Raw genomic sequence first — 27,989 nt, forward strand, 5'->3', positions numbered from 1 at the left:
GCATGGTTAGTAAGTTTGCAGGTAACACCAAAATAGATGATGTAATGGACAATGAAGATTATCTCCGAACACAATGGCACTTTGACCAGATGGGCCAATAGGCTAGGAGTGGCAGATGGAGCTTAATTTAGATAAATGTGAGGTGCATAGTTCTTTGAAAGTAGACAAAGTTAAAAATCGCACAACACCAGGTTATAGTCCAACATCAGGTGTTGTGATGAAGGTGCAGCACTCCAAAAGTTAGTGCTTCCAAATAAACCTGTTGGGCTATAACCTGGTGTTGTGTGATTTTTAATTTTGTCCACCCCAGTCCAATACCAGCGCCTCGAAGTCCTTGAAAGTGGTAACAGTTGAAGGTTAGAGGATAAAGAATATGAGGGAACATGAGGGGTAACTATTTTACAGAAAGGGTGGTACGCATATGGAATAAGCTGCCAGACGAAGTGGCTGAGGCGGGTATATTACCAACATTTAAAAGGCATTTGGATAAGTACATAGATAGGAAAGGTTTAGAGGGGAAATGGGGTGAGCATTGATGGACTCTTTAGTCGGCATGGACCTGTCTCTGTGCTGTAGGGCTCTGACCCTTTGCTGTCGCGTGTAGACTGGATGGTGAAGAAGACATTTAGCACACTTGACTTCATTTGTCAAACATTGATTACAGGAGTTGGGACGTCATGTTGTAGCTATAAAGGACATTGGTGAGGACACTTTTAGAATACTCCACACAATTCAGGACTGGAAAATATGAGTTATAGGGAAAGGCTGAATAGCCTGGGGCTTTTTTTCCTGGAGCGTTGGAAGTTGAGGGGTGACCTTATAGAGCCATAAAATTATGAGGAGCATGGTTAGGGTGAATAGCCAAGGTCTTTTTCTGGGGTGGAGGAGGCCAAAGGTGGAGAGCATAGGTTTAAGATGAGAGAGAAAAGGATTAAAAAGAACCCAAGGAATACATTTCAAATGCAGAGTATGGTGTATATATGGAATGAGCTGTCAGAGGAAATGGTAAAGACTCCAAGATGATGAAATCGAATACAAGATTATGAGGGGCATGAATAGAGTGGATAGGAGGCAGTTATTCCCTTTAATCAAAGGGTTAATAACAAGGGGGTGCATTATTTTAAAGTGAAAGGCAGAAGGTTTAGAGGGGGATTTGAGCATTATTTCCCTCAGTGTAGTGGGGGTCTGGAATGGACTGTCTGGGAGGATAATTGAGGCAGGAACCCTCCCAACATTTAAGAAATACTTGGATGAGCACTTGAAGTATGGGAGTGTAGTGTGGGAAAGTAATGTCAGTGCAGATTTAATGGGCCAAAGAAAATTTTCTGCCCTGTAGAACACTCTGATTCTAATTCTGTATTCTCTCCAAAGCATCAGAGTTCATGCATTCAATGTGTTGTCAAAAATTTGCAAAATTCTCGGAGTGAAAAGTAAATTATGACAAGGGCAGTGTTTCCCACTATGAATCAACAATGTTCAACCAGTCTGCAATCTTCAGTTGCACAGTGTGTCAGCTCTGAACACCTATGGATTGATTGTGGCTGCAATATTTTGCATCTTGGGCTTGGAAGTAGATTCTCTGGATGTAGCATGTCCTTTAAATAGAGAAAAAAAACCATTTGTCTCCATTAACATAGGTGCTACTGAACACACCCAACCTCCTCATTAATCTAATGCCGTTTCACTCATTTACACCTAATTATTACCAAATAGAGATGCATTGGTGCCCATTGGAATAATTTATTTCTTGGATGATGCCCCCCTCTCAGTCCTATCTTGTGTTCTTCAGACTGTAACCACCCTCCACCTGGCCACTGAACTCCCACAGTTACTGGGAACATCCTTCCTGCGCTCATCCTGTCTTCTCCTCTTAGTAATTAGTAATTAATAATAATAATGTAAATAATGATTTTTTTTCTCTATGACTCACATAAGCAAGAGTGGGAACCTAACATCAAACAGATGCCTTACCTTTTGAGTTCAACAATAGGCGATAGGGATTCCGTGATCAATTATTGGGCAAAGGCTAAAAAGGTTAGAACTCAACTCACTGAAATATAGAAGAATATAGGGGCTTCACAGTGTCAAAGCGTAAAGTATGTTTCCCTGTGATAGGAAAGTCTAGGACCAGAGGGCACAATCTTCGACAAAAGGATGCCAATTTAAGACTGATGAGGAAGAATTTCTTCTCTGAGGGTTAAGAGTCTTTGGAACCTCTTGCTTGTGTGCGGTGGGGCGGGATGTGTATATTTACGGCCTAGACAGAGAGATTCTTGATTAATCAGGAAATCAAAGGAAAGCCATGATCCCTATGAATGGTGGAGTTGATGGGGCATGAGGGCTAAATGGCCTACTCCTTTTCCGATTCCTCATTTGTTGTCTTAACCTGAATTTAGGTGCAGGGTGAAGGCCCAGTCGTTTGAATGCTGTTCAATTTTTAAAAAAAATTATAGCCATAGAAAATTCAGTCTCACAATATTAAACAATAATGTATCCTCCAACTTCTTTCCTTTCTGTTTCTCAATTTCATCACTATTGATGAACAACAGCAATGAACAGTGCTATTCCCGTCACCCAAGGATAGTGAGTCAGCTTTTAAGTCCAGTGGTTTTCTGTGAAATTAAAAGCAATTGAATCAAATTGTGTGTTCGCAAAATAGAGAACAATAGATGCTGGAAATATGAAGTGAAACATAAATCGCTGGAGAGACTCAGCAATCTAGCAACATCTAGTAGAGAGAGTGGGGAACAGAGTTAACATTGCAAGCTATAAACACAAAGTGCTGGTGGATTTCAGCAGGTCTGGCAGCATTCTTTGCGGGGGAGAGAGAGGATGTTGCAGGTTATCAGGCTCTGAAATGATTGAGCTCAATATTAAGTCCTGAAGGTTGCATGGCTCCCAAAGGGGAGATGAGATGCTGATCTTTCAGCTTGCGCTGAGCCTTGTGATAAGGCCCTGAGACACAAATGTGGGGTGGTGGAGCACAGTGTTATGTTTAAGGAGCAGGCAACTTGCAGCTCAGGGTCATTTATACAGGTGGAACCTTGGCATCCCGCAAAGGGTGGTATCCCAACTGCCTTTGAGCATCTGACTTCTCAACATCTGCTTTATCCATTGTTCAATTCCAAAGCACAACAGGCTTTGCATGAAACACCAGCCATAGATTTTAAGAAATGCCTTCATGATAACTAAACGGAAATTATAATAAGTAGAGTGTAGCATCATGAATTTTACTAGAATCAGGCTGTCTGAAGATAATGCAAACAGTTTTTTTTTGGGTGTAGGGATCTGTAAAAGGGCGGCATGGTGCCTCAGTAGTTAGTACTGTTCCCTCAATGCCAGGGTCAGTTTCAGTCTAGCGTGACTGTCTGTGTGTTTGCACATTCTCCCCATGTCTGCAGGGATTTCTGCTGAGTGTTAAGGGCAATGGGATATATAAACTAGGCGGGATAGGCATCGGAAATGAGGGGACATGGGGATGAGGTCTGTGTGGGATATTTTTCAGAGGGTGAATGCAGACTCAATAGCCTGAAAGGCCTCTTTCTGACTGTCAGGATTCTATGGATCTATAAAATCCCCACACATCAGAATGTTTTCTCTTGAATATAAAACCATGAGAAATAGGAATAGGTGTAGGCCAATCACTTATTCCTCACATCCACCTTCCTGCTTTTTCCCTTGCTTCCCTGACTGATCAAGAATCTCCCCCTATCTCCCCCTTCAACATAGAGAAGGACTCTTTTTTTATACACACACACACACACACACACACACACACACACACCCTCTGGTCTTGGACTCTCCAATGAGTGGAAAAATCCTCTCAGCATTGACCCTGTCATACTCCTATATGTATAAATGAGATCACCTTCATTCTTCTGAACTCCGGGGAGTAGAGTCCCAACCTTGTTAAATTTTGCTCATGTGATAGTCCCTCCATGCCAAACACGTAAATAGGTTGGTTAAGAAGGCATATGGGAAAGTTGCCTTTATCTGTAGTGGTTTGGATGAGAAGAGCTGAGAGCTGATATTGGAACTATACAGGACTTTGGTGAGGCCATGTGTGCAGTTTTGGTGTCTGCACTATAGGAAGGAGGTGATTGTATTGGAGGGCGTTGCAGAGAAGATTCATCAGGATATTGCCTGGGATGGAGCATTTCAGTGATGTAGACAGGCTGGATAAGCTCAGCTTGTTTCCTTTGGAGCAGGGTGAGGATCTAATAGATGTGCACAGGGATCTGAGGGGCATAGACAAGAAGAATATTTTACCTTGAGGGAGAGATCAATAACCAGGAGTGGGGAGCAGAAATTTTAATGCAAAGACTAGGTGGTTTATAAGGTATTTGAGTAATAAGATTTCATCCAGAGGGTGGAGGGGAATCTGGAACTCACTGCCTATAAGGATGGTACATGCAGAAACCTTCATCACATTGAAGAAGGATTTAGATATGCACTTACGATATCAAAGCTATGATGGCAAATGGGATTGGAATTCATGGATTTGTTTTGACCAGGATGGACATGATTGGCCTTTTATTCTCAGTGGTGACTGTAAAACTCTCTGAATCTACTGTCTAGTCAGTGACCATGCTTTCAAATGGAGCAGCTTGTCCAGAGAGTGGAAGTAGAAAGAGCAGGGAGGGAGAGTTCAGAGAGGCCGAGATAGCACTCTGAATGCAGGTAGTTCTTTGTTAACACGATGGTCGCATTCTTGCGCAACCCCCGTGTTATAGAAAAATGACACTTCAGAAACAGTGCTGAAGTGTTGGCGACATAATTGTGTTACAGCCGACACGCACTTTAAAAGTTCACGCTTTATAAACAGTGTGCCCAATTCCCCAACTCATCCATTGTGTTATAACAAATTTGCGGTAACGAAATGCGTTAGAGCAGAACGATCTGTACTGGTCAAATTAACTTGATTTGAATAAGGCAGGCTGCTGTATCTGAGAACTTTATACAGGTTAATGGTGCAGGATAAGTCAAGGTTTGCAAAGAATCTTTGAGAATTAGGTGAATACAATCCTAACTGATCCAGTCTCTCTTCATACACAGAATGACAACAGTATGGCAATAGGCAAAAGTGAGGACTGCAGATGCTGGAAACCAGAGATTAGATCAGGGTGGTGCTGGAAAAGCACAGCAGGTCAGGCAGCATCCGAGGAGCAGGAAAATCGATGTTTCGGGCAAAAGCCCTTCATCAGGAATAGAGGCAGGAAGCCTCCAGTGTGGACAGATAAATTGGGGGGTGGGGAGGAGAGGAACTGGAGCGCTCAGAGGAAACCCATAAAGCATGAGGAAAACGTGAAAACTCCACACAGACAGTCACCTGAGTATTGAGTTGAACCTGGGTCCCTGGCACTGTGGTGGCTCATTGGTTAGCACTACTGCCTCACAGCGCCAGGGACCCGGGTTTGATTCCAGCTTCGGGTAACTATCTGTGTGGACTTTACACATTCTTCCTGTATCTGTGTGGGTTTCCTCCAGGTGCTTCGGTTTACTCCCACAATCTAGAGATGTGCAGGTTAAGTGAATTGGTTATGTTAAATTGCCCATTATGTTCAGCAATGTTTAGTTTAGGTGCATTATTCAGGGGTAAATGTACAATAAAAGGGTAGGGGAATGGGTCTGGGTGGGTTACTCTTTGAAGTGTTGGTGTGGACTTGTTGGACCAAATGGCCTTTTTTTCACTCCGTTGGGGTTCTATGATCTGTGATTAACCGTGCCAACAAGCATGGGTCCCTCCATCCCAGGAATCAGTCTGGCGAGCCTTCGCTGCACTCTCCTCATAGCCAGAACATCCTTCCTCAGATAAGGAGACCAAAACTGCGTGCACAATATTCCAGGTGTGGCCTCACCCTGTACAATTGCAGCAAGACTTCCTGGACTTGAATCCTCTCGCTATGAAGGACAACATATCATTTGCCTTCTTCAAAACCTGCTGCATCTGCAATGCTTACTTTCAGTCACTACTTTACTTTTTAAAAATTCGTTCACAGGATGATGATGCAGCTGGCTATTACCCATCCCAGTTTGCTGTTAAGAATCAATCACATTGCAATGGGTCTGGAATCATGTGTAGGTCTGACCAGGTAAGATGGCAGTTTCCTTCCCTGAAAGACATTAATGAACCCAAAGGTACGAGGAACAGCCATATCTTGCTGTTCCCTTTCCAAATCTATCACCATTCAGATAATAATCCACCTTCCTGTGTTTGTTTCCAAAGTGGGCAAGCTCACACTAACCAGTATTAAACTGCATCTGCTGTGCATTTGCCCATTCATTCGTCTTGTCCAAATCACACTGAAACGTCTCTGCATCCTCCTTTACTGCAACAAAGTTTCTGTGTGACTAAGACTACATTCCGGTTGGACGTGGTAACAGCTTTTGGTGTCTGCAAAGCATTATCATCATATTGCCTTGATTTCCAAATCAGCCCAATTCTCCATTCACTCTCTCCCAGATTTTGACAATTATCTCCTTTAAAAGAAAATATTCTGTGTGCACTTTTCATTCTCCTACTGTTTCAGCTAAGGGTCACATTGCCCTTAGGACTTTCCCCATAGCACACCCTCCTCTCCCTTGAGTTTAGGCTTATTCATTTGCAGGATGTGGTTGTCTCTGACTGGGCCAGCATTTATGAACATCATTGCCCAGGAGGCATTTAAGAGTCAATCATATCACTGTGGGGTCATGTGTAGGCTGGACCAGGGAAGGATGGCAGATTTCCCTCCTTTATGGTCATTACTGAACCAGATGTGGTTTTCCAACAATGGTCATCATTATACTCTAATTCCAAGGTTTATTGAGTTCAAAGTCATCCATCTAGTGTAGAGCGATTTGAACCCTGGAGCCCGGAATGTTAATTTAGGTCTCTGGATTAATAGTCCAATGGTAATACCAGTAGGCCATCATCTGGTTTTTCAGATTGCTCCTTTCTTTGGAGTCTTGGAGGTCTGAGAAATGTTGAAATCATGGTTCATTCCCTTTTCTTTGAGCAGCTGACCTATACTCACTCTTGTGCATCTAACATCTGACTCCCTCAAGCCACTGTCATTGATAATCTTTGAGTTGCTGGTTCTTCTCCAAACTCCCAGACGTGTACTGTGATTGGACATCTCTTCAGTCACTCATGCTGTTTCTGCTACTTTCATCATTAATTTGAGTCCTTTAAGAAGGTGGTGAAGAAGGCATTTGACACAGTTGTCTTCATCAATTTGAGCAGTTGAGTACAGGAGTTGGGACTTTTATTGACATTGGTAAGGCCACATTTGCAGTACCATGTACAATTTTGGTCGTCTTGCTAAAGGAAGGATGTTATTCAACTGGAAAGGCTGCAAATAAGGTGGATGTGAGTGAGAATGGAAGGTTTGAGTTATAAGGAGAAGCTGGATAATCTGGGACTTTGCTCCCTTCAGCATAAGAGGCTGAGGGGTGACCTTAAAGAAGGATGTCCTAAACTAGAGGACATAGGTTTAAGGTGAGAGGAGACCTGAGGGCAACCTTTTCACACAGGGTGGTGTGTATATGGAATACATTGCCAGAGGGTAAACATGGTTACAATTACAATGTTTAAAAGACATTTGGACGGATACATGAATAAGAAAGGCTTAAAGGATATAGGCCAAACACAGGCAAATGGGACTAGTTCAGTTTAGGAAACCTGGTTGGTATGGACAGGTTGGGCTGTGAGATGTTTCTACACATTATTAGTGTATCACTCTATACCAAATTGTACACAATGGTCAGGTAATTGTATTATGATGACTATTACGCAGTCCCACACTTTTACTCTATATAGTGCATGGAAAGATGCATTAATTTTAACAACAGATCTAAATATCCCCTCCATCAGTTTGAAGGTACACAAATTGAAAAAGAACACATTCCTGCAAACATGCTAAATCTGTGAAAGCTAGAATGGTGTTGGCCATTTATGATGGAGGTGTTGAGTTAGCACAACATAAATATTCACCTCATTGTTGAAGTGAAATGCTGCTCAACTTGAAAGGGAGAGCTGTTGTGATGCTATGGGCTTGCTGCTCTGTCCTATTCCTGTGAGCGATGAAACAATCCATTAGGATTGGTGTTTGTTCAGGTCACTGAGAAAGATTTCACCTTTAGATGCTGCTCTTCTCCCTGAAATGTCAATCGAGGGTATTGTGTGCCATCCTGGAATCTACATTCATGGAGGGATGTGATAGCACTGGGAAAGGATACACAGGAAGATTAACCATAATGTTGCCTTGGGGTTTGAGAGTTTGTGATGGAGAGGAATTGGACAGACTGGGGATGTTTTCTTTAGAGCAGACGAGGTTGATAAAGGGGGACAGGATATAAATGTATAAAATGATGGGTATAAATAGGGCAGACAAGAAGAAATGTTTCCCCTTTGATAGAGGGATCAATGTCAAAGGAAGAGGCATAATGGATTGTTTGTAAAAGGTTGGAGACATAGAGGTGGATGTGAGGGAAACCGTTTTCACCCAAAAGATGGTGGGGACTCTGGAACTCAATGCCTGCTTGGGTGGGAGAAGCAGAAACCCTCACCACATTGAAGAAGAATACAGTCTAGATACTGGGGACATGGTGATTAGAATAGTTAGATGAGCGTTTTCATCGGTGTGGAGATCGGTGTGGAGTTGATGGGCCAAAGGGTCAGTTATTTTGCTGTAATACACTGTGAACCCATGACTAAATCAGATGGCCATTCAGTTTTATAGCTGGGTCTTACCTGTGTAACAGATCACACCTGCGTCCTCCCCATGACTGCAGTTGTGGATTCCCCAACCGGGAAAGGAGCAATACCAGAGATGGGACTCTGTCCCCTTGCAGGAAACATCATCCATCCAAGTGTTGCTGCTACCTCGTCCGAACGCTACCATGCACTGATGGGGTTGGGGATGTGGTGGGGGTGACCACACTGCAGGTCCTTTCAAAGAGTGGCATCTGACCGGTGGCGGATTTCCCGGAATGTCATCACGCCACAGTCAAAGTTTGAGAAGGCTGGTTCCTCACTTTGACCAACGTAAAACCACGGATTGGGTGCCCCTGTCCATTGCAAACCAGCTATCCAGCCAACTTTGCTAACCCATCTCGGTCAAAAGCAGAACATCGAGACTTTGCCAACTGATATATTGTAGACATGTGGGGAGAGTTATTGAGGTAGTAAGAAAGGCAAACATACTTACTGTTCCATCTTTCATAGGAAAGCTACTCTCATGTTGGAAATATATTGTAAGTATCTACCTTACACAATTAGGCAAGGTCTGCGAAATGATTTCTGAATACTAACGTCTAACAGAGCCACTGGAAGCCTTACTCACGTGCGACAATTACTGGGCGACTTTGAAATGATGGTACCCAACGATCTGAAACTTGGATCTTGTAGGAACATGTGTACTGGCCCTGGTTGCTGACAGTGATGTTTGGAATGGTGTACGTGAAAGACTGCTGGCTAATGGTGCTATTGATGATGTGAATCGTGTCCTTTAGCAACTGAAAGCAGCCAGTGGGGACACCGTCTGGAACTGTGCAGCTGATGTTGACTGATTTGCTGTCAGCTGTCATGGAGATGTTCGGCTGGGCTGCAGGATCTGACGAATAAAACATCTCATTTTAATATTTAACATTGGAGCAAGTGTAGGCCATTCAGCCCTTCAAGTTTATTTCGCTAATTCAATAAAATTATGGGTCATCATTCAACTCAGTCCACTGCTCCCTGCTTTCTCACTGTAATCTCTAAAACACCTATTCTACTCCAACTGGAATGGCATTCAATATTTTGGCCTTGACCGCTTTCTGTGGCAGAGAATCTTATAAGCTCCCCACTCTGAGTGAAGACACGAGTCCATTTTTCAATTCCACTCTGTCTTCTTTAGACTTTGGGTCTGGACTCCGCCAGTGATCAGGAACATCCTTCCTGTGGTTTATCCTTATCTAGTTCTTTTAGAAGTTTGTAAGTTTCCATGAGATCCCTCTTCTAAACTCCAGTGATCATAGTCCTAACCAATCCAGTCTCTCCTGATACATCAGTCCTGCCATCCCAGCAAACAGTCTGGTAAAACTAATCTCTGCAGCCAGGACACCCTTCTGCAGATAAGGAGACCCAAGGTGCACACACAAGTCCAGGTGTGGTATCAAGCTATCCCGTCCCGGTTCTGAATCCTCTTGCTATGAAGGACAATATCCCATTTGCTTTCTTCATTGCCTGCTGCACTGGTAACAATTACTATTTGCGACTGGTATAGGAGGAACACCCAGGTTCATTTTTACCTCCCCGCTTTCCTCATCTATCACCACATGGATAATAATCCACCATCCTGTCACTTTACACCGCACTGGATAACCTCTCGCTTATCCGCATTAAACTGCATCTGCCTTACATTTGCCACTTACATTCAGTGTGACTTGGACAAACTGAGTATCAGTGTGATGGCATCTTTCTGTAATGTGACTACATGACCCAGCAATAAGGTGTTTGAACAAAAGCTAGTAAATCTTTTAACAGGACTAGACAGGGTAAACGTAGTAACGGTGTTCCGGATGGAGGGGCAGTCAAGAACCAAAGGGTCACGATCTCAGAAAACATGGAAACTATAAAGCAAAAGAAGTAAATGTTGCATTTTCTGAACAATGTGTGTTTAAATAAGACACAGCTGAAAATGAATTCCAGTCCTACCTTGGAGATCCCGCCCCAGAATAGGTCTGGAAAACATTGGAACAATTTTAGAATTGGAAATTTGACAAAACTGACACAGTTTGAAAAGTGTGGTACTGGAGAAGTACATTCCGATGAAGAGCTCCTGCTTGAAACGTTGACTCTCGGGCTCCTGAGATGCTGCCTGACCAGCTGTTCTTTTCCAACACCACACTTTTCAACTCTGATCTCCAGCATCTACAGTCCTCACTTTCTCCAAAACTGACACAAGACTCACTCACTTGTAACAACAATTTCAACAGGTTGACTCAGAGAGCTGGGTGACCATTGCTTTGTCACTTCAGTCTGATAGGAACATTGGTAGCTCCCTTGGCTGCTGGTAGTGACGTTTTCAATGACATATGTGAGGGCTCCTTGTCCGATGGCGACAGAATTTGAGTCCTTCAGCAACTCCAGATGTCCGGTCAAGTTGCTGTGTGGAACTGTGCAATTAATAGTGAGTGAATCTCCAGCCACGTAGAGTGCGAATGAAGGGCTGACAGAGATTGTCGGCTCCGTTGAAGAATCTAAAAAGAGTAAAATCAGCAAGGTAGATTTCAGAAATCTGTAATTGTATTCTGTGTGATTAATGTGTAGGGTGTTCTTGTTATTGCCAACTATAAAGGGTAGAGTCTCCATTGTGATTGGAGACCTGTTTGCCATTTTTTTTAATGCCTCTGCATTTCAAGTCGACTGAAACATTAGGAATGTAGAATGATAGAAATTAGGAGCAGGAGTAGACCATTGGCCTTTTTAGAATGCTCCAACATTCATAATGATCAAGCTGATCATTTAGCTTAATCTCTTTGCTCTTGTGTCTTTATTCCCTTGCTGTTTCTTTAGCTGCACCCAAATTAATACTACATCATTCAAGATTAAATAGCGTCCAAACTGTCTCTGTCTCTGTCTCTCTCTCTCTCTCTCTCTCTCAATTGTCAAATAGCCCTGAATCTTAAGATTCCCTTATTGTTCTACTTTTAAGCATGTTTCCTTTATGTCTATGATATAAGATTCATTAACCTTGATTTGCACCAACAGTTTTTCCACCTTATTCGAACTTATTCATACATAAAAATAATGCTTCATAGACTTAACCCTTTAGGTCTGATTTGTTGTCAACATTCCTCACACTCTTGCTTCCTCAGTACAATATGATAATCGCATGCAGTGTCCCTTCCTTATATTATCTGCAACAATCAGCATCACCACTAACGTACAATCCTACATTCTCCTTTAGCTTTAATTATCCAATTTTCCAGGCAACTGAAAACACACAGCCAATTATTTCATTCAAAATCTGTTTTGCAGGCATGTTTTACAATTCACTAGGACTCTGGTTCCAACATGTTCCAGGTGGAACATGTTCTGTGGGAACAGCTGCCCCTTCCCCAGTAGTGGTGCAAATATCCCAGGGGTTCAAATACAGTTCTCACGCACGTAAAACTTTGAGCCACACAGTTATCTCTTTAATAGTCTCCGTTCAAGCTAATTAGCTTATGGCTCATTTAAGGTTTTACTTTACTGTTTCTTACTTCAAGATTTAGCCACAAACTGTTACAATCTATTTAACTACGTTAATGATTATTATCTTTCAATGCTTTGTGTTCTCTTCCCTGTGACTGCTGATCCTATATAGGAACCTGAGTTTTATAGAAGATTTCTGTTCAGTTGTAAGGTGGGCTCTTACCTGGGTGACAGATTACACCTGCATCCTCACCATGACCACAGTTGTGGGTTCCCCAACCAGGGAAGGAGCAAGACCGGAGATGGGACTCTGTCCCCTTACAGGAAACATCATCCATCCAAATCTTGCCGGTACCTGGTCCATACCATGCACTGATAGGGCGGGTCCACATTGCAGCTCCTTGCAAAGAACATTGGCATCTGTCAAATCCCAACCATCATCACAAACCGTGCCCCAACTACCACTGTGAAAGATTTCCACTCTTCCAGAGCAACGATCGTCCGAATTGACCAATCTCACACCTGATCCTGAGAGAAGAGTGGATCCATTACTTCTACTGAGAATGAGAATGGAACTTTCCAAATTATTCCCTTTTAATTGCCCGTTGTTGTTTCATGATTCTGAGATTGACATACGTATGTTTTATGTAGATGTAGCGAACAGAACACCATTGACTGGTTGTACTTTCCATCATTACTCATTGACAAACTTGCCAATGAGTGAGTAATGTGTGCACATTTTATTCTGTAAACTGTAAGTTTTAATGATGCCCAGGTAAAACTTAAAGGCAACACAATCCCAGTTTCTGCTCTTCGTTTAGAGAGTGTGAATGATTGATGAGGTGAGAAAGTGGAATCTTTTGTTTGATCTCAGCCTGTGTGAATGAAGTGAACACATGCTGGTGTGTGTCTGTGTGTCGGAAAACCACCATCCAGCCAACCTTGCAAACTGACCCCAGTCAGGACGATAAGACGGAACCTTTGTTTTGCTTTATGCTTCATTTGTATTTTCAGACTAAAGTTCCTTTTTACTGTTTAAATCTTGAATTAATCTGACAGCTACAGAATAAAGCTTTCTACCTTGTCCCAATCAAACACTCCCAGACCAGGGCAGCACAGGGTTAGATACAGTACAAAGCTCCCTCTTAACTGTCCTCATCAAACACACTCAGGACAGGAACAACATGGGTTTAGATGTGGAGTAAAGAACCTCTCCACTTTTAACTTATAAATAAAGCTGTTATGTCACGGTGGCACAGTGGTTAGCACTGCTGCCTCACAGTGCCAGAGACCCGGGTTCAGTTCCCGCCTCAGGCAACAGTCTGTGTGGAGTTTGCACATTCTCCCCATGTCTGCTTGGGTTTACTCTGGGTGCTCTGGTTTCCTCCCACAGTCCAAAATTGTGCAGGTTAGGTGAATTGGCAATGCCAAATTGCCTGTAGTGTTAGGTGAAGGGGTAAATGCAGGGAAATGGTTCTGGGTGGGTTGCTCTTCGGAGGATTGGTGTGGACTTGTTGGGCCGAAGGGCCTATTTCCACACTGTAAGTAATCTAGTTACAGTACCCCATCAAACACTATGAAGGCATGCACAAATTGAGGTTCGATTCAGAGTAATACTACCTCTTTTTATAAGCTAAAATTAAGGACTCCTGTCCTATTTTAATTAAAATGTAAAGCTCCCTTTAAACTGTCCCTTACTAAACCCTCCCAGGACAGGGGCGGCATGACATTAAAGTTACTTTTACACAACCCTCATCCACTATTCCCAGGATAGAGACAACTCCAGAAGATACTGTGTTATGCGGCCTTGACACTGACCCCATCAAACACTCCCAGGCCTGGGCAGGGACTTCCACCGCCCCCCCCCCCAATTAAAAACCCCCAGGGCTTGGGTAGATACGAAATAAAGATGTTATTATATTTTCCATGTCAATATTATTTCAGTTAACCGGACGCAAACCTCTTTCAATACTTTCCTGTATCCTCGCTGTGATTTCTGATCCTATTAAAGAAACTGAGTTGTACAGAAGGTATTCATTCACTTGTATGGCTGAGCTCTTACCTGAGGAACAGATTACACCTGAATCCTCATTATGATCACAGTTGTGGATTCCCCAACCAGAGAAGGAGCAAGATCGGAGATCGGACTCTATCCCCTTGCAGGAAACATCATCCATCCAAATCTTGCCGGTACCTGGTCCAAACTGAGCGCTACTGTGCACCGATAGGGCGGGCCCGCATTGCAGCTCCTTGCAAAGAACAGTGGCATCTGTCAAATCCCAGCCATCATCGCAAACCGTGCCCCAGCTTCCATTGTGAAAGATTTCCACTCTTCCAGAGCAACCATCGTCTGAATTGACCAATCTCGCATTGGATCCTGAGACAACAGAGTGGATCCATTACTTCTCCTGAGAATGAACATGGAAAATCATTCCGTTTTGCCCATTGTTGTTTCGTGTTTCTGTGATTGACACACATGCGTTTTATATCGATGTAGAGAACAGAACACCATTGACTGTTGCACTTACCATCATTAATTATTGCTCACTCATTGGCAAGTTTGTCAGTGTGTGCACACTTTATTTTATTAACTGTAATTATAAAGATGCACAGGTAAAACCTGATGGCAACATAATCCCAGTTTCTGCTCTTTTATTAGAAAATGTGAACGATTGATAAGGTGAGAAAGTGGAATCTTTCCTTTGACCTCGGCTTGTGTGAATGAAGTGAACCTATGCTGGGTGTGTATCTGTGGATTGGAAAACCACCATCCAGCCAGCCTTGTTAATGCACCCCAGTCTGGAAGAGAACACTGAACCTTGCTTTATGCTTTATTTAGACCATAAGACACAGGAGTGGATTCAGCGCATCCAGTCCATTCCACCATTTGGTCATGGCTGATACGCATTTTAACACTCCACTTAGCCGTACTCTCCACGTAGCCCTTAATCATTTGCAAGATGAAGAATTTGTCAATCTCTGCCTTGAAGACATTTAACTTCCCGGCCTCCACTGTGCTCCGCGGCAATGAATTTCACAGGCCCACCACACTCTGGCTGAAGAAATGTCTCCTCATTTCCATTCTAAATTGGTCTCCTCTAATTCTAAGCCCACGGATCCTAGTCTCCCCACCTAATGGAAACAACTTCCCAGCATCCACCCTTTCTAAATCATGCATTATCTTGTAAATTTCTATTAGATCTCCCCATAATCTCGTAAACTCTCATGAATACAATCCCAGGATCCTGAGCTGTTCATTGTATATTCGGCCTACCATTCCAGGGATCATCTGTGTGAATCTCCACTGGACACTCTCTAGTCCCAATCTGTCCTTCTTGAGGTGTGGGGCCCAAAATTGGACACAGTATTCTAAATGGGGCCTAACTAGGGCGTTATAAAGTCTCAGAAGTGCATCGCTGCTTTTATATTCCAACCCTCTTGAGATAAATGACAACATTACATTTGCTTTCTTAATCATGGACTCAATCTGCAAGTTAACCTTTAAAGAATCCTGGACTCACACTCTCCGATCCCTTTGTACTTTGAATTTATGAATTTTCTCACCATTTAGAAAGTAGTCCATGCAATTATTCCCAAAATGCAAGACCTCCCATTTACTCATGTTGAATTTCACCAGACATTTTACTGGACGACTCTCCTAAACTGTCTAAATCTTTCTGCAGCCTCCCCGCCTCATCAGTACTAACTGCCTGTCCACCTAATGTCGTATCATTGATGTACTTCGCCAGAATGCCCCCAGTCCCTTCATCCAGATCATTAATATATAAAGTGAACAGTATGGCCCCAACAATAAACCCTGTGGGACACCACTTGTCACCAGCTGCCATTCTGAAAAAGAACCTTTTATCCTAACTCTTTGCCTTCTATCAGACAGCCAATCCCCAATCCATGCCAGTATCTCACCTCGAATACCATGGGCCCTCCCCTTACTCAGCAACCTCCTGTGAGGCAGCTTACCAAAGGCTTTTTGGAAGTCTGGATAGATAACATCCAGTGGGTTTCCTTGGTCTAACCTACTTGCTACCTCTTCAAAGAATTCTAACAGGTTTGTTAGGCACAATCTCCCCTTATTTAATGCATGCTGACTTGTTCTAATCCGACCCTGCACTTGCAAGAATTTAGAAATCTCATCCTTAACGATGGATTCTAGAATTTTACCAGCAACTGAGGTTAGGCTAATCGGCCAGTAATTTTTTGTCTTTTGTCTTGATCCTTTCTTGAACAAGGGGGTTACAATAGCGATTTTTATTTTTTCCCCCAATCATCTGGGACTTTCCCTGACTCCAGTGACTTTTGAAAGATCACAACCAATTTCTCTGTTATTTCCTCAGCCACCTCCCTCAGAACCTGAGAATGTAGTCCATTGGGGCCAGGAGATTTATCAATTTTTAGACCTTTTTAGCTTTTCTAGCATTTTCTCTTTTGTAACGGTTACCATACTCAACTCTGCCCCCGACTCTCCTTAATTGTTGGGATATTACTCATGTCTTCCATTGTGAAGATAGATGCAAAGTACTTATTAAGTTCTTCAGCTATTTCCTTATCTCCCAGCACTAGTCTTCCTGCATCAATTTGGAGCGGCCCAATGTCTACTTTTGCCTCTTGTTTGTTTCTTAGTGAAAGATTCTTTCAATACATATAATTTCTAATATTACTGGCTAGCCTACCCTCATATTTGATCCTCTCCTTTCTAATTTGTCTCTTTGTTATCCTCTGTTTGTTTGTTTTTGTAGCCTTCCCAATCTTCTGATTTCCCAGTGTTCTTGGCTACTTTATAGGATCTCTCTCTTTCTTTGATACATTTCCTGACTTCCTTTGTCAGTCATGGTTGTCTAACACCCCCATTCCCCCACCCCCTGATAATCTTTCTTTTCTTTAGGATGAACTGTGTACTGTGTCCTCGATTACATCCAGAAACTTCTGCAATTGTTGCTCTACTGTCATACCCGCTAGGTTCTGCTTCCAGTCGATTTTCGTCAGTTCCTCTCTCATGCCCCTGTAATTATCTTTATTTAACTGTAACACAATTACATCTGATTTTACCTTCTATCTTTCAAACTGCAGACCGAACACGGCCATATTATAATGGCTGCCTCCTAAGTGTTCCCTTACTTTAAGCTCTTTTCTAAAGTCTGGCTCATTACATAACACTAAGTTCAGAATAGCCTGCTCCCTTGTGGACTCCATCACAAGTTGTTCCAAAAAGCTATCCTGTAAGCATTCCATGAATTCCCTTTCTTTGAATCCACCAGTCCACCTGTGTATTGAAGTCCCCCATGATCACCATGACCTTGCCTTTCTGACATGCCCTATCTATTTCTTGGTACATCTTGCGCTCGTGATTCTGACCACAGTTAGGAGGTCTGTACATAATTCCCATTATGTTTTTTTTTGCCTTTGTGATTCCTCAACTCCACCCACACAGACTCCACATCCTCTGACCCAATGTCATTCAGTGCCGTAGATTTAATTTCAATCTTAACTTCAGGCAACCCCACCCCCTTTGCCCACCTCCCTGTCCTTTTGATGTTATAAATCCTTGGATGTTTAACTGCCTGTCCTGAAGCCCCTGCAACCACGTCTCTGTGTTGCCTACCACATCATAATCATTTGCGTTGATTTGTGCTGTTAATTCATCTACTTTGTTACAAATACTATGAGCATTCAGGTAAAGTACCCCAATGCTAATTTTCTTATCTTCATGATTTCCAGCATGTCGAGTGATATGTCCTAAAGTATCCTTCCTTTTTGCTTGTTTCCTATTCTGCCTTGAACTTAAACGCTGCACATGGTCACCTGCTGCTTAACCTTCTACTTCACTTCACTCCATACTCCCTGTCGCCTTCCATTTCCCTTTCCCCCGCCCTCAACTCATAAGTTTAAAGTCCTAGTGACTATCCTATTTATCCTTTTCGCTAGAACACTGGCTCCAGATCGGTTCAGGTGGAGACTGTCCCATCAGTACAGACTTCCCCGGTTCCTTGAAATGTAACCCCTCTTTCCCACTCCAATCTCTTAGCAACATCTTCACTTCCCTAATGGCTCAGACAGTAATCCAGAGATTATGACGCTCAAGGACCTGTTCTTCAGTTTCCTTCTGAGTGCTTGATAATCCCCAAACAAGTCCTCAGGTCCTCCCTCCTCGCCTTGCCATTGTTGTTAGTGCCAACATAGACTACAACAACTGGATCTTCTCCCTCTCGCTCCAATATCTTTTCAAGCTAGTCGGCAATAGCCTGCATTCTGTCCCTTAATTATAGAATCCCCTATAATAACTACTTGTCTTCTTGCTTCTCCCCTTGAATGGCTTTCTGCACCATGGTGCCGTGGTCAGCTGGGTCATCTTGTCCATAGCCCTTTCCCTCATCCGTACAGGGAGCAAGAATCTCATAACTGCGAGACATGTCAAGGACTGAGGCTCCTCCACTTCTGAACTCAGGATTCCCCTACGTGCCTCACATACAGTCACACCCTATTTGTCCCTGATCACTAAGTGAATTTGAATGACTTAATCTACTGGGTGTGACTGCCTCCTGAAACAAAGCGCCCAGGTACCTTTGCCCCTCCTGGATGTGTTGCAGTGTTTGAAGCTCAGATTCCAGATGATCAATTCTGATCCAGAACCGACACTTGCTGCAGATGTGGTCACTGCCATTCACAATGGGATCAGCCAGCTCCCATATTATACAGCTACAGCACATCACCTGACCATCCATCTCTACTTATTTCATTAAGTTGTACAAATTTATGAGTTAAATAATTTCTAGTACTTTTCGACGGTCTTCTTCAACTAACCAACTAACAGTAAACCTGTAATCAATCACATGATACACAAAAAATATCAATTGAAATGCCTTACCTTAGCAACACATGAGTGCTTTTTTTGATCAGAGGATTTGTATTTCTTTGTATTTTCAGACTAAAGCTCCCTTTACAGTTTGATTCTTGAAGTAATCTGACAGATACAGAGTAAAGCTCTTTCTGTACTGTCCCAGGCCAGGACAGTACTGGGTTAGATACAGTACAAAGTCCCATTACACTGTCCTAATCAAAAACTCCCGGAACAGGGACAACATAGAGATGGAGTAAAGAACCTCTCAACTTTTAACGTAAAATTACAGCTGTCATGCCACAGTCCCCCATCAAACACTCTGAAGGCATGTACAACATGTGTTTAGATAAAGAGTAGTGCTGCCTCTATTTTTATAAACTCAATAAACACTCACTAGACATGCATTAAAGTTACCTTAACAAAACCCTCATCTGCTTTTCCCAGGATAGAGTCAACTCAAGCAAGATACAGCATTATGCATCTTCTCCACTGACCCCATCAAACACACTCCCAGGACATGGACAGAACGTGGACAGCGACATCCCCATTAAAAAAACCCCAGGACATAGGTAGATACAGAATAAGGACGTCTTTACATAATCCCCGTAAACATTCTTTCAGTTAAGCAAAAGCAAACAAAGCTTTTCTGTAACATCCCTCTGATTTTTGATCCTTTTAAGGAAATTGAGTTGTACAGAAAATATTCATTCATTTGTACGGCTGGTCTCTTACCTGGGTTACAGATTACACCTGCATCCTCACCATGACCACAGTTGTGAGTCCCCCAACCAGAGAAGGAGCAAGACCGGAGATGGGACTCTGTCCCCTTACAGGAAACATCATCCATCCAAATCTTGCCAGTACCTGGTCCAAACCGAGCGCTACCATGCACCGATAGGGCGGGTCCACATTGCAGCTCCTTGCAAAGAACAGTGGCATCTGTCAAATCCCAGCCATCATCACAAACCGTGCCCCAACTTCCATTGTGAAAGACTTCTACTCTTCCAGAGCAACCATCGTCTGAATTGACCAATCTCACACCCGATCCTAAGAGAACAGAGTGGATCCATTACTTCTACTGAGAATGAGAACGGACCTTTCCAAATCATTCCCTTTTGATTGCCCGTTGTTGTTTCACATTTCTGTGGTTGACACACATATGTTTTATATAGTTGTAGAGAACTGAACACCATTGACTAGTTGTACTTTGCATCATTAATCATTGCTCACTCATTGGCAAGTTTGTCAATGTGTGCAACACTTTATTTTGTTAACTGTAATTGTAATGATGCACAGGTAAAATGTAAGGGCAACACAATCCCAGTTTCTGTTCTTTTATTAGAGAGAGCGAATGATTGCTGATGTGAGAAAGTGGAATTTTTTTCTTTAATCTCGACCTGTGTGAATGAAGTGAATGTACAGTGGGTGTGTGTCGGAAAACCACCATCCAGCCAACCTTGCAAACTGGTCCCCGTGAGAAAGACAACACTTTTGTTTTACTTCATACTTTATTTGTATTTTCAAATTAAAGCTCCCTTTACTGTTTGAGTCTTGAAGTAATCTGACTGATACAGTGCAAAGCTCTTTCTATATTGTCCCCATCAAACATTGCCAGGCCACGAGAGCATGGGATTAGATACAGTGTAAAGCTCTTTCCACCCTGTCCCCATGAAAGCCTCGAGACCAGTAAACATGGGGTTAGATACAGTGCAATATTTTCTTTACACTATCCTCATCAAACAGTGGGTTTAGATGTGGAGTAAAGAACCTCTCCACTTTTAACTAAAAAGAAAGGCTGGCATGTCACAATCCCCATCAAACACTGTGACGGCGTACACAACATGTGGTTAAATACAGAGTAATGCTCCCTCTATTTTTATAAACCAAAATTAAGTACTCTGTACTGTTCTAATTAAAATGTAAAGCTCCCACTAAACTGTCCCTCATTAAACTGTCCCAGGACAGGCACGGCATTAGTTAGCTCTACATAACCCCCATTAACTGCTCCCATGATAGAGGCATCTCAGACAAGATACAGAATTATGCCTCCTTGAAACTGAGCACATCATACAATCCCAGGACAGGGAGAGAACATGGGCAGGGACATACCCCATTAAAAACCCCTGGGACACGTTAGATACAGAGGAAAGATTTCTTTACATAATCTCCATCTAGCATGCTTTCAGTTAAGCAAAAGCAAGCATCTTTCAATATTTTCCTATATCCTCACTCTGATTTCTGATCCTTGTAAGGTAACTGAGTTGTACAGAAGGTATTCATTCCTTTGTACAGCTGAGTCTTACCTGGGTTACAGATTACACCTGCATCCTCACCATGACCACAGTTGTGGGTTCCCCAACCAGAGAAGGAGCAAGACCGGAGATGGGACTCTGTCCCCCCGCAGGAAACATCGTCCATCCAAATCTTGCCAGTACCTTCTCCAAACCGAGCGTTACCATGCACCGACAGGGCGGGTCCACATTGCAGCTCCTTGCAAAGAACAGTGGCATCTGTCAAATCCCAGCCATCATCACAAACCGTGCCCCAACTTCCATTGTAAAAGATTTCCACTCTTCCAGAGCAACGATCGTCTGAATTGGCCAATCTCACACCCGATCCTGAGAGAACAGAATGGATCCATTACTTCTACTGAGAATGAGAACGGACCTTTCCAAATCTTTCCCTTTTGATTGCCTGTTGTTGTTTCCTGTGTCTGTGATTGACACACACACACACATACGCTTTAGATAGATGTACAGAGCAGAACACCATTGACTAGTTGTACTTTGCATCATTAATCATTGTTCACTCATTGGTAAGTTTATCAATGTGTGCACACTTCATTTTGTTAACTGTAAGTCATAATGATGCCCAGGTAAAACTTAAGGGCAACCAATCCCAGTTTCTGCTCTTTTATTAGAGAGCACGAACGATTGATGAGGTGAGAAAGTGGAGTGTTTTCTTTAGTCTCAGCCTGTGTGAATGAGATGAACCCAGACTGGGTGTGTGACTGTGTCTCAAAAAACCATCAAACCAGCCAAACTTACTAACTGACCTCAGTCAGGAAGGCAACACTGAGCCTTTGTTTTATTTTATGTTTCATTTGTATTTCAGATTAAAGCTTCCTTTACTGTTTGAATCTTGAAGTAATCTGACCGATACAGAATCAAGTTCTTTCTACACTGGCCCCATCAAACATTCCCAGATCATGACAGCACGGGATTAGACACAGTACAAAGCTCCTTCTATACTGTCCTCGTCAAACACTCCCAAGACAGGGATAACATGGGTTTAGATGTGGAGTAAAGAATCTCTCCACTTTTATCTTAAAAAAGAATGTCACAGTCCCCATCAAACACTCTGAAAGCATGCACAACATGGCGTTAGATACAGAGTTAATGCTACCTCCAGTTGTATAAACTAAAAATAAGGACTCCTGTACAGTTTTAATTAAAATGTAAAGCTCCCTGTAATTAATCCCTCATTAAACACTCCCAGGACAGGGACAGCATGGCATTAAAGTTACCTTTACACAATCTTATCTACTACTCCCAGAATAGAGACACCTCAGGCAAGATACAGAGGTATGCCTCCTCAACATTGACCCCATCAAACATTCCCAGGACAAGGACAGAAGTTGGGCAAGGACAACCTCCGTTAAAAAACCCCAGGACATGGGTAGATACAGACTTAAGATTTCTTTACATAGTCCCCATCAAACATTCTTTAGTTAAGCAAAAGCAAACACCTTTCAATACTTTCCTGTAATATTCCTCTGATTTCTGATCTTTTTGAGGAAACTGAGTTATACAGAAAATATTCAATCATTTGTACGGCTGGCTCTTACCTGGGTAACAGGTTACACCTGCATCCTCACCATGACCACAGTTGTGGGTTCCCCAACCAGAGAAGGAGCAAGACCGGAGATGGGACTCTGTCCCCTTGCAGGAAACCTCATCCATCCAAATCTTGCCGGTACCTGGTCCAAACCGAGCGCTACCATGCACCGATAGGGCGGATCCACATTGCAGCTCCTTGCAAAGAACAGTGGCATCAGCCAAATCCCAGCCATCATCACAAACCGTGCCCCAGCTTCCATTGTGAAAGATTTCAACTCTTCCAGAGCAACGATCGTCTGAATTAACCAATCTCACATCCGATCCTGAGAGAACAGAGTGGATCCATTACTTCTATTCAGAATGAGAACAGACCTTTCCAAATCTTTCCCTTTTGCTTGCCTGTTGTTGTTTCATGTTTCTGTGATTGACATATTTACATTTTGTATAGATGTATAGAACAGAACATCGTTGACGAGTAACACTTTCCATCACTAATTGTTGCTCACTCATTGCCAACTTAATCAATGTGTGCACACTTTATTTTGTTAACTGTAAGTTATAATGATGCACAGGTAAAACGTAAGGGCAACACAATCCCAGTTTTTGCTCTTTTATTAGATGAGGTGAGAAAGTGGAATCTTTTCTTTAATCTCAGCCTGTGTTTTGGAAAATCACCACCCAGCCAACCTTACGAAGACAACACTGAGCCTTTGTTTTCCTTTATGCTTATTTGTATTTTCAGATTAACGCTCCCTTTACTGGTTGAATCTTGATGTAATCTGACATACCGAGTAAAGCTCTTTCTGCACTTGTCCATCAAGTACTCCCAGGGCAGGACAGCATGGGGTTAAATACAGTTTAAAGCTCTTTCTACGCTGCCCCATCAAACAGTCCCAGGACAGAGATAACATGGGTTTAGAAGTAAAATAAAGACTCTGTCCACTTTTAACTTAAAAGAAAAGCTGCTATGTCACAATCTCCCATCAAACACTGGGAAAGCGTACACAACATGGGGTTAGATACAGAGTAATGCTACCTCTGTTGTTATAAACTGAAAATAAGCACTCCTGTACTGATTTAATTGAAATGCTCCCTCAACACTGTCCCTCATTTAACACTCCCCGGACAGGGACGGAATGGATCTAAATTTACCTTTACACAAGCCTCATCTACTATTCCAGGATAGAGACAACTGAGGCAAGATACAGTGTTATGCGTCCTCGACACTGACCCCATTGAACACTCCCAGTACAGGGGCAGAATGGGGGCAGGGACATCCCCCAATTAAAGACCCCTGGATTCGGGTAGATACAGAGTAAAGTTTCTTTATACTTTCTCCATCCAACATTCTTTCAGTTAAGCAAAAGCAAACCTCTTTCAATACTGTCATGTATCCTCGCTCTGATTTCTGAACCTATTAAGGAAACTGAGTTGTGCAGAATGTATTAATTCTTCTGTAGAGCTGGCTCTCACCTGAGGTGCAGATTACACCTGAATCCTCATCATGACCACAGTTGTGGATTCCCCAACCAGAGAAGGAGCAAAACCGGAGATTGGACTCTGTCCCATTGCAGGAAACATCATCCATCCAAATTTTGCCGGTACCTGGTCCAAACCGTGCACTACCATGCACCGATAGGGCATGTCCACATTGCAGCTCCTTGCAAAGAACAGTGGCATCTGTCAAATCCCAGCCATCATCACAAACCGTGCCCCAACTTCCATCGTGAAAGATTTCCACTCTTCCAGAGCAACGATCGTCTGAATTGACCAATCTCGCATTGGATCCTGAGACAACAGAGTGGATCCATTACTTCTCCTGAGAATGAGAACAGACCTTTCCAAATCATTCCCTTTTGATTGCCTGTTGTTGTTTCATGTTTCTGTGATTGACACACATATGCTTTACATTGATGTAGAGAACAGAACACCATTGACTGGTTCTAGTTTTCCGTTATTAGTCATTGCTCACTCATTCCCAAGTTAATCAATGTGTGCACACTTTATTTTGTTAACTGTAAGTTATAATGATGCACAGGTAAAACCTAAGGGCAAAACAATCCCAGTTTCTGGTCTTTTATTAGTGAAAGTGAATGATTGATGACATAAGAAAGTGGAATGTTTTCTTTGATCTCAGCCTGTGTGAATGAAATGAACCCACACTGGTTGTGTGTCTATGTGTGTGAAAACCACCATCCAGCCAACTCTAGGAAGACAACTCTGAACCTTTGTTTTACTTTATACTTATTTGTAGTTTCAGATTAAAGCTCACTTTACTGTTTGAGTCTTGAAGTAATCTGACAGATACACTGTCAGATTTCCACACTGTCTCAATCAAACCGTCCCAGGCCAGAATAGCATGGCGTTAGATACAGTGGAAAGTTTTTGCTACTCTGGCCCCATCTAAGACTGCCAGGACAGGGATAACATGGGTTTAGATGTGGAATAAAGAATCTGTCTATTTTTAACTTAAAAGTAAAGCTGCCACTCGCAGTCCCCCATGAAAGCATGCACAACATAGCGTTAGATGCAGAGTAATGCTACCTTTATTTTTATAAACTAAAAGTCAGGACTCATGTACTGTTTTAATAAAAATGTAAAGCTCCTACTAAACTGTTTCTCGTTAAACACTCCCAGAACAGGGGCAACCTGGCATTAATGTTACCTTTACACAACCCTCATTTACTATTCTCAGGATAGTGAGAACTCAGGCAAGATACAGAGTCATGCATCCTCTACACTGACTGCATCAAACACACCCAGGCCTGGGACAGAACGTGGGCAGGGACAACCCCTATTAAAACCTCCAGGATACGGGCAAATACAGAGTAAAGATTTCTTTACATAATCTTTCAGTTAGGCAAAAGCAAACATCTTTCATTTTTTTCCTGTATCCTTGCTGTGATATCTGATTCCATGAAGGAAACTGTGTTGTCCGGAAGATATCGTTTCAGTTGTACAGCTGGACTCTTACCTGGGTAACAGGTTACACCTGCATCCTCACCATGACCACAGTTGTGGGTTCCCCAACCAGGGAAGGAGCAAGACCGGAGATGGGACTCTGTCCCCTTGCAGGAAACATCATCCATCCAAATCTTGTCGGTCCCTTGTCCAAACCGAGCGTTACTGTGCGCTGATAGGGCGGGCCCACATTGCAGCTCCTTGCAAAGAACAGTGGCATCTGTCAAATCCCAGCCATCATCACAAACCGTGCCCCAACTTCCATTGTGAAAGATTTCCACTCTTCCAGAGCAACGATCATCTGAATTGACCAATCTCACATCTGATCCTGATAGAACAGAGTGGATCCATTACTCCGACTGAGAATGAGAGCGGATCTTTCCAAATCATTCCCTTTTGATTGCCCTTTGTTGTTTTATGTTTCTGTGATTGACACGCATATGTTTTATATCGTAGTATAGAACAGAATACCATTGATTGGTTGTACTTTCCATCACAAATCATTAATTACTCATTAGGCAAGTTAGTCAATTTGTGCACACTTTATTTGGATAGCTGTTAGTTATAATGATGCCCAGGTAAAACTTAAGGGCAGCACAATCCCAGTTTCTGCTCTTTTATTAGAGAGAGTGAACGATTGATGAGGTGAAAAAGTGGAGTATTTTCTTTGATCTCAGCCTGGGTGAGTGAAGCGAACCCATGCTGAGTGTGTGTCCGTGTATTGGAAAACCACTATCCAGCCAACCCTACTATCTGACACCAGTCAGGAAGACAACTCTGAGCTTTGATTTTACTTTATGCTTTATTTGTATTTTCAGATTAAAGCTCCCTTTACTGTTCGAATCTTGAAGTAATCTGACACATACAGGTCTTTCTGCCCTGTCCCCATCAAACAGTCCCAGGATAGGACAGCATGGGGTTAGATACGCAGTCCCCATCAAACCATCCCAGGCCAGAACAGCGTAGGCTTAGATACAGTGTAAAGCTCTTTCAACACTCCCCCCATCAACCTCCCAGGCTAGCATAACATAAGGTTAGATACAGTGTAATGCTTTCTCTATGCTGCCCTCATCAAACACTCCCGGGACATGGACAACGTGGGTTTAGATGTGGAGTAAAGAACCTCTCCACTTTTATCTTCAAAGAAAAGCTGCCTTGTCACAATCCCCCATCAAACACTGTGATGGTGTACACAACATGGGGTTAGATATAGAGTAATGCTACCTTTATTGCTGCACTGTTTAAAGTAAAATGAACAGCTCCCACGCAACTGTCCCTCATTAACCCTCCAAGGTCAGTTGGTAGCATGGCATTAAAGTTACCTTTATACAACCCTCATCTACTAATCCCAGGTTAGAGGCAAGTCAGACAAGTTATGCCTCCTCAACACTGACCCCATCAAACAAACCCAGAACGGGGACAGAACAGGGTCAGAGACAACCCTCATTAAAAAGGACACGGGCAGTACAAGAGTAAAGATTTCTTTATGTATTTGCCTACAAACATTCTTTCAGTTAAGCAAAAGCAAACATCTTTCAAACTTACCTGCATCCTTGCTTTGATTTCTGATTCCATTTAGGATACTGAGTTATACAGAAGGTATTCATTCATTTGTACAGCTGGGTCTTACCTGGGTAACAGGTTACAGCTGCATCCTCACCATGACCACAGTTGTGGGTTCCCCAACCAGAGAAGGAGCAAGACCGGAGATGGGACTCTGTCCCCCCGCAGGAAACATCGTCCATCCAAATCTTGCCAGTACCTTCTCCAAACTGAGCGCTACCATGCACCGATAGGGCGGGTCCACATTGTAGCTCTTTGCAAAGAACAGTGGCATCTGTCAAATCCCAGCCATCATCACAAACCGTGCCCCAACTTCCATTGTGAAAGATTTCCACTCTTCCAGAGCAACGATCGTCTGAATTGACCAATCTCACATCCGATCCTGAGAGAACATAGTGGATCCGTTACTCCTACTGAGAATGAAAGCGGACCTTTCCAAATCATTCCCTTTTGATTGCTCGTTGTTGTTTCATTTTTCTGTGATGGACACACACGTTTTGTATAGATGTATAGAACAGAACACCATTGATTGGTTGTACTTTGCATCATTAATTATTACTCACTCATTGGCAAGTTAGTCAATGTGTGCACACTTTATTTTGTTTAGATT

At 42.8% G+C, this 27,989-nt stretch overlaps 1 protein-coding gene across 1 annotated transcript; it reads right to left on the reverse strand.

Moving 5' to 3' along the window:
- On the reverse strand, positions 1–27,367 carry LOC132833900 (deleted in malignant brain tumors 1 protein-like). The gene is made up of 12 exons (XM_060852558.1): positions 27,362–27,367; positions 25,830–26,016; positions 24,461–24,643; positions 22,996–23,178; positions 21,320–21,634; positions 19,749–20,063; positions 14,226–14,540; positions 12,612–12,691; positions 12,387–12,480; positions 10,942–11,226; positions 9,327–9,596; positions 1–1,595 (listed from the first exon to the last, which is right to left on the reverse strand). The coding sequence occupies exons 1-12, from the start codon at positions 27,365–27,367 to the stop codon at positions 1,525–1,527; spliced, it is 2,304 nt and encodes a 767-aa protein (XP_060708541.1). The 3' UTR covers positions 1–1,524.
- Positions 27,368–27,989: the final 622 nt, after the last annotated feature.

Source organism: Hemiscyllium ocellatum, chromosome 38 (assembly GCF_020745735.1).
Source record: "Hemiscyllium ocellatum isolate sHemOce1 chromosome 38, sHemOce1.pat.X.cur, whole genome shotgun sequence".
NCBI classification, from domain to species: domain Eukaryota; kingdom Metazoa; phylum Chordata; class Chondrichthyes; order Orectolobiformes; family Hemiscylliidae; genus Hemiscyllium; species Hemiscyllium ocellatum.

Coding starts and splice junctions, on each gene's coding strand:
- LOC132833900 (XM_060852558.1), bottom strand. Junction 20,064..21,319: donor AGGTGTAATCTGTAACCCAG/GTAAGACTCAGC, acceptor CTGTTCTCTTAG/GATCGGGTGTGAGATTGGTC. Junction 9,597..10,941: donor TGTTGAAATTGTTGTTACAA/GTGAGTGAGTCT, acceptor TTTATTCGTCAG/ATCCTGCAGCCCAGCCGAAC.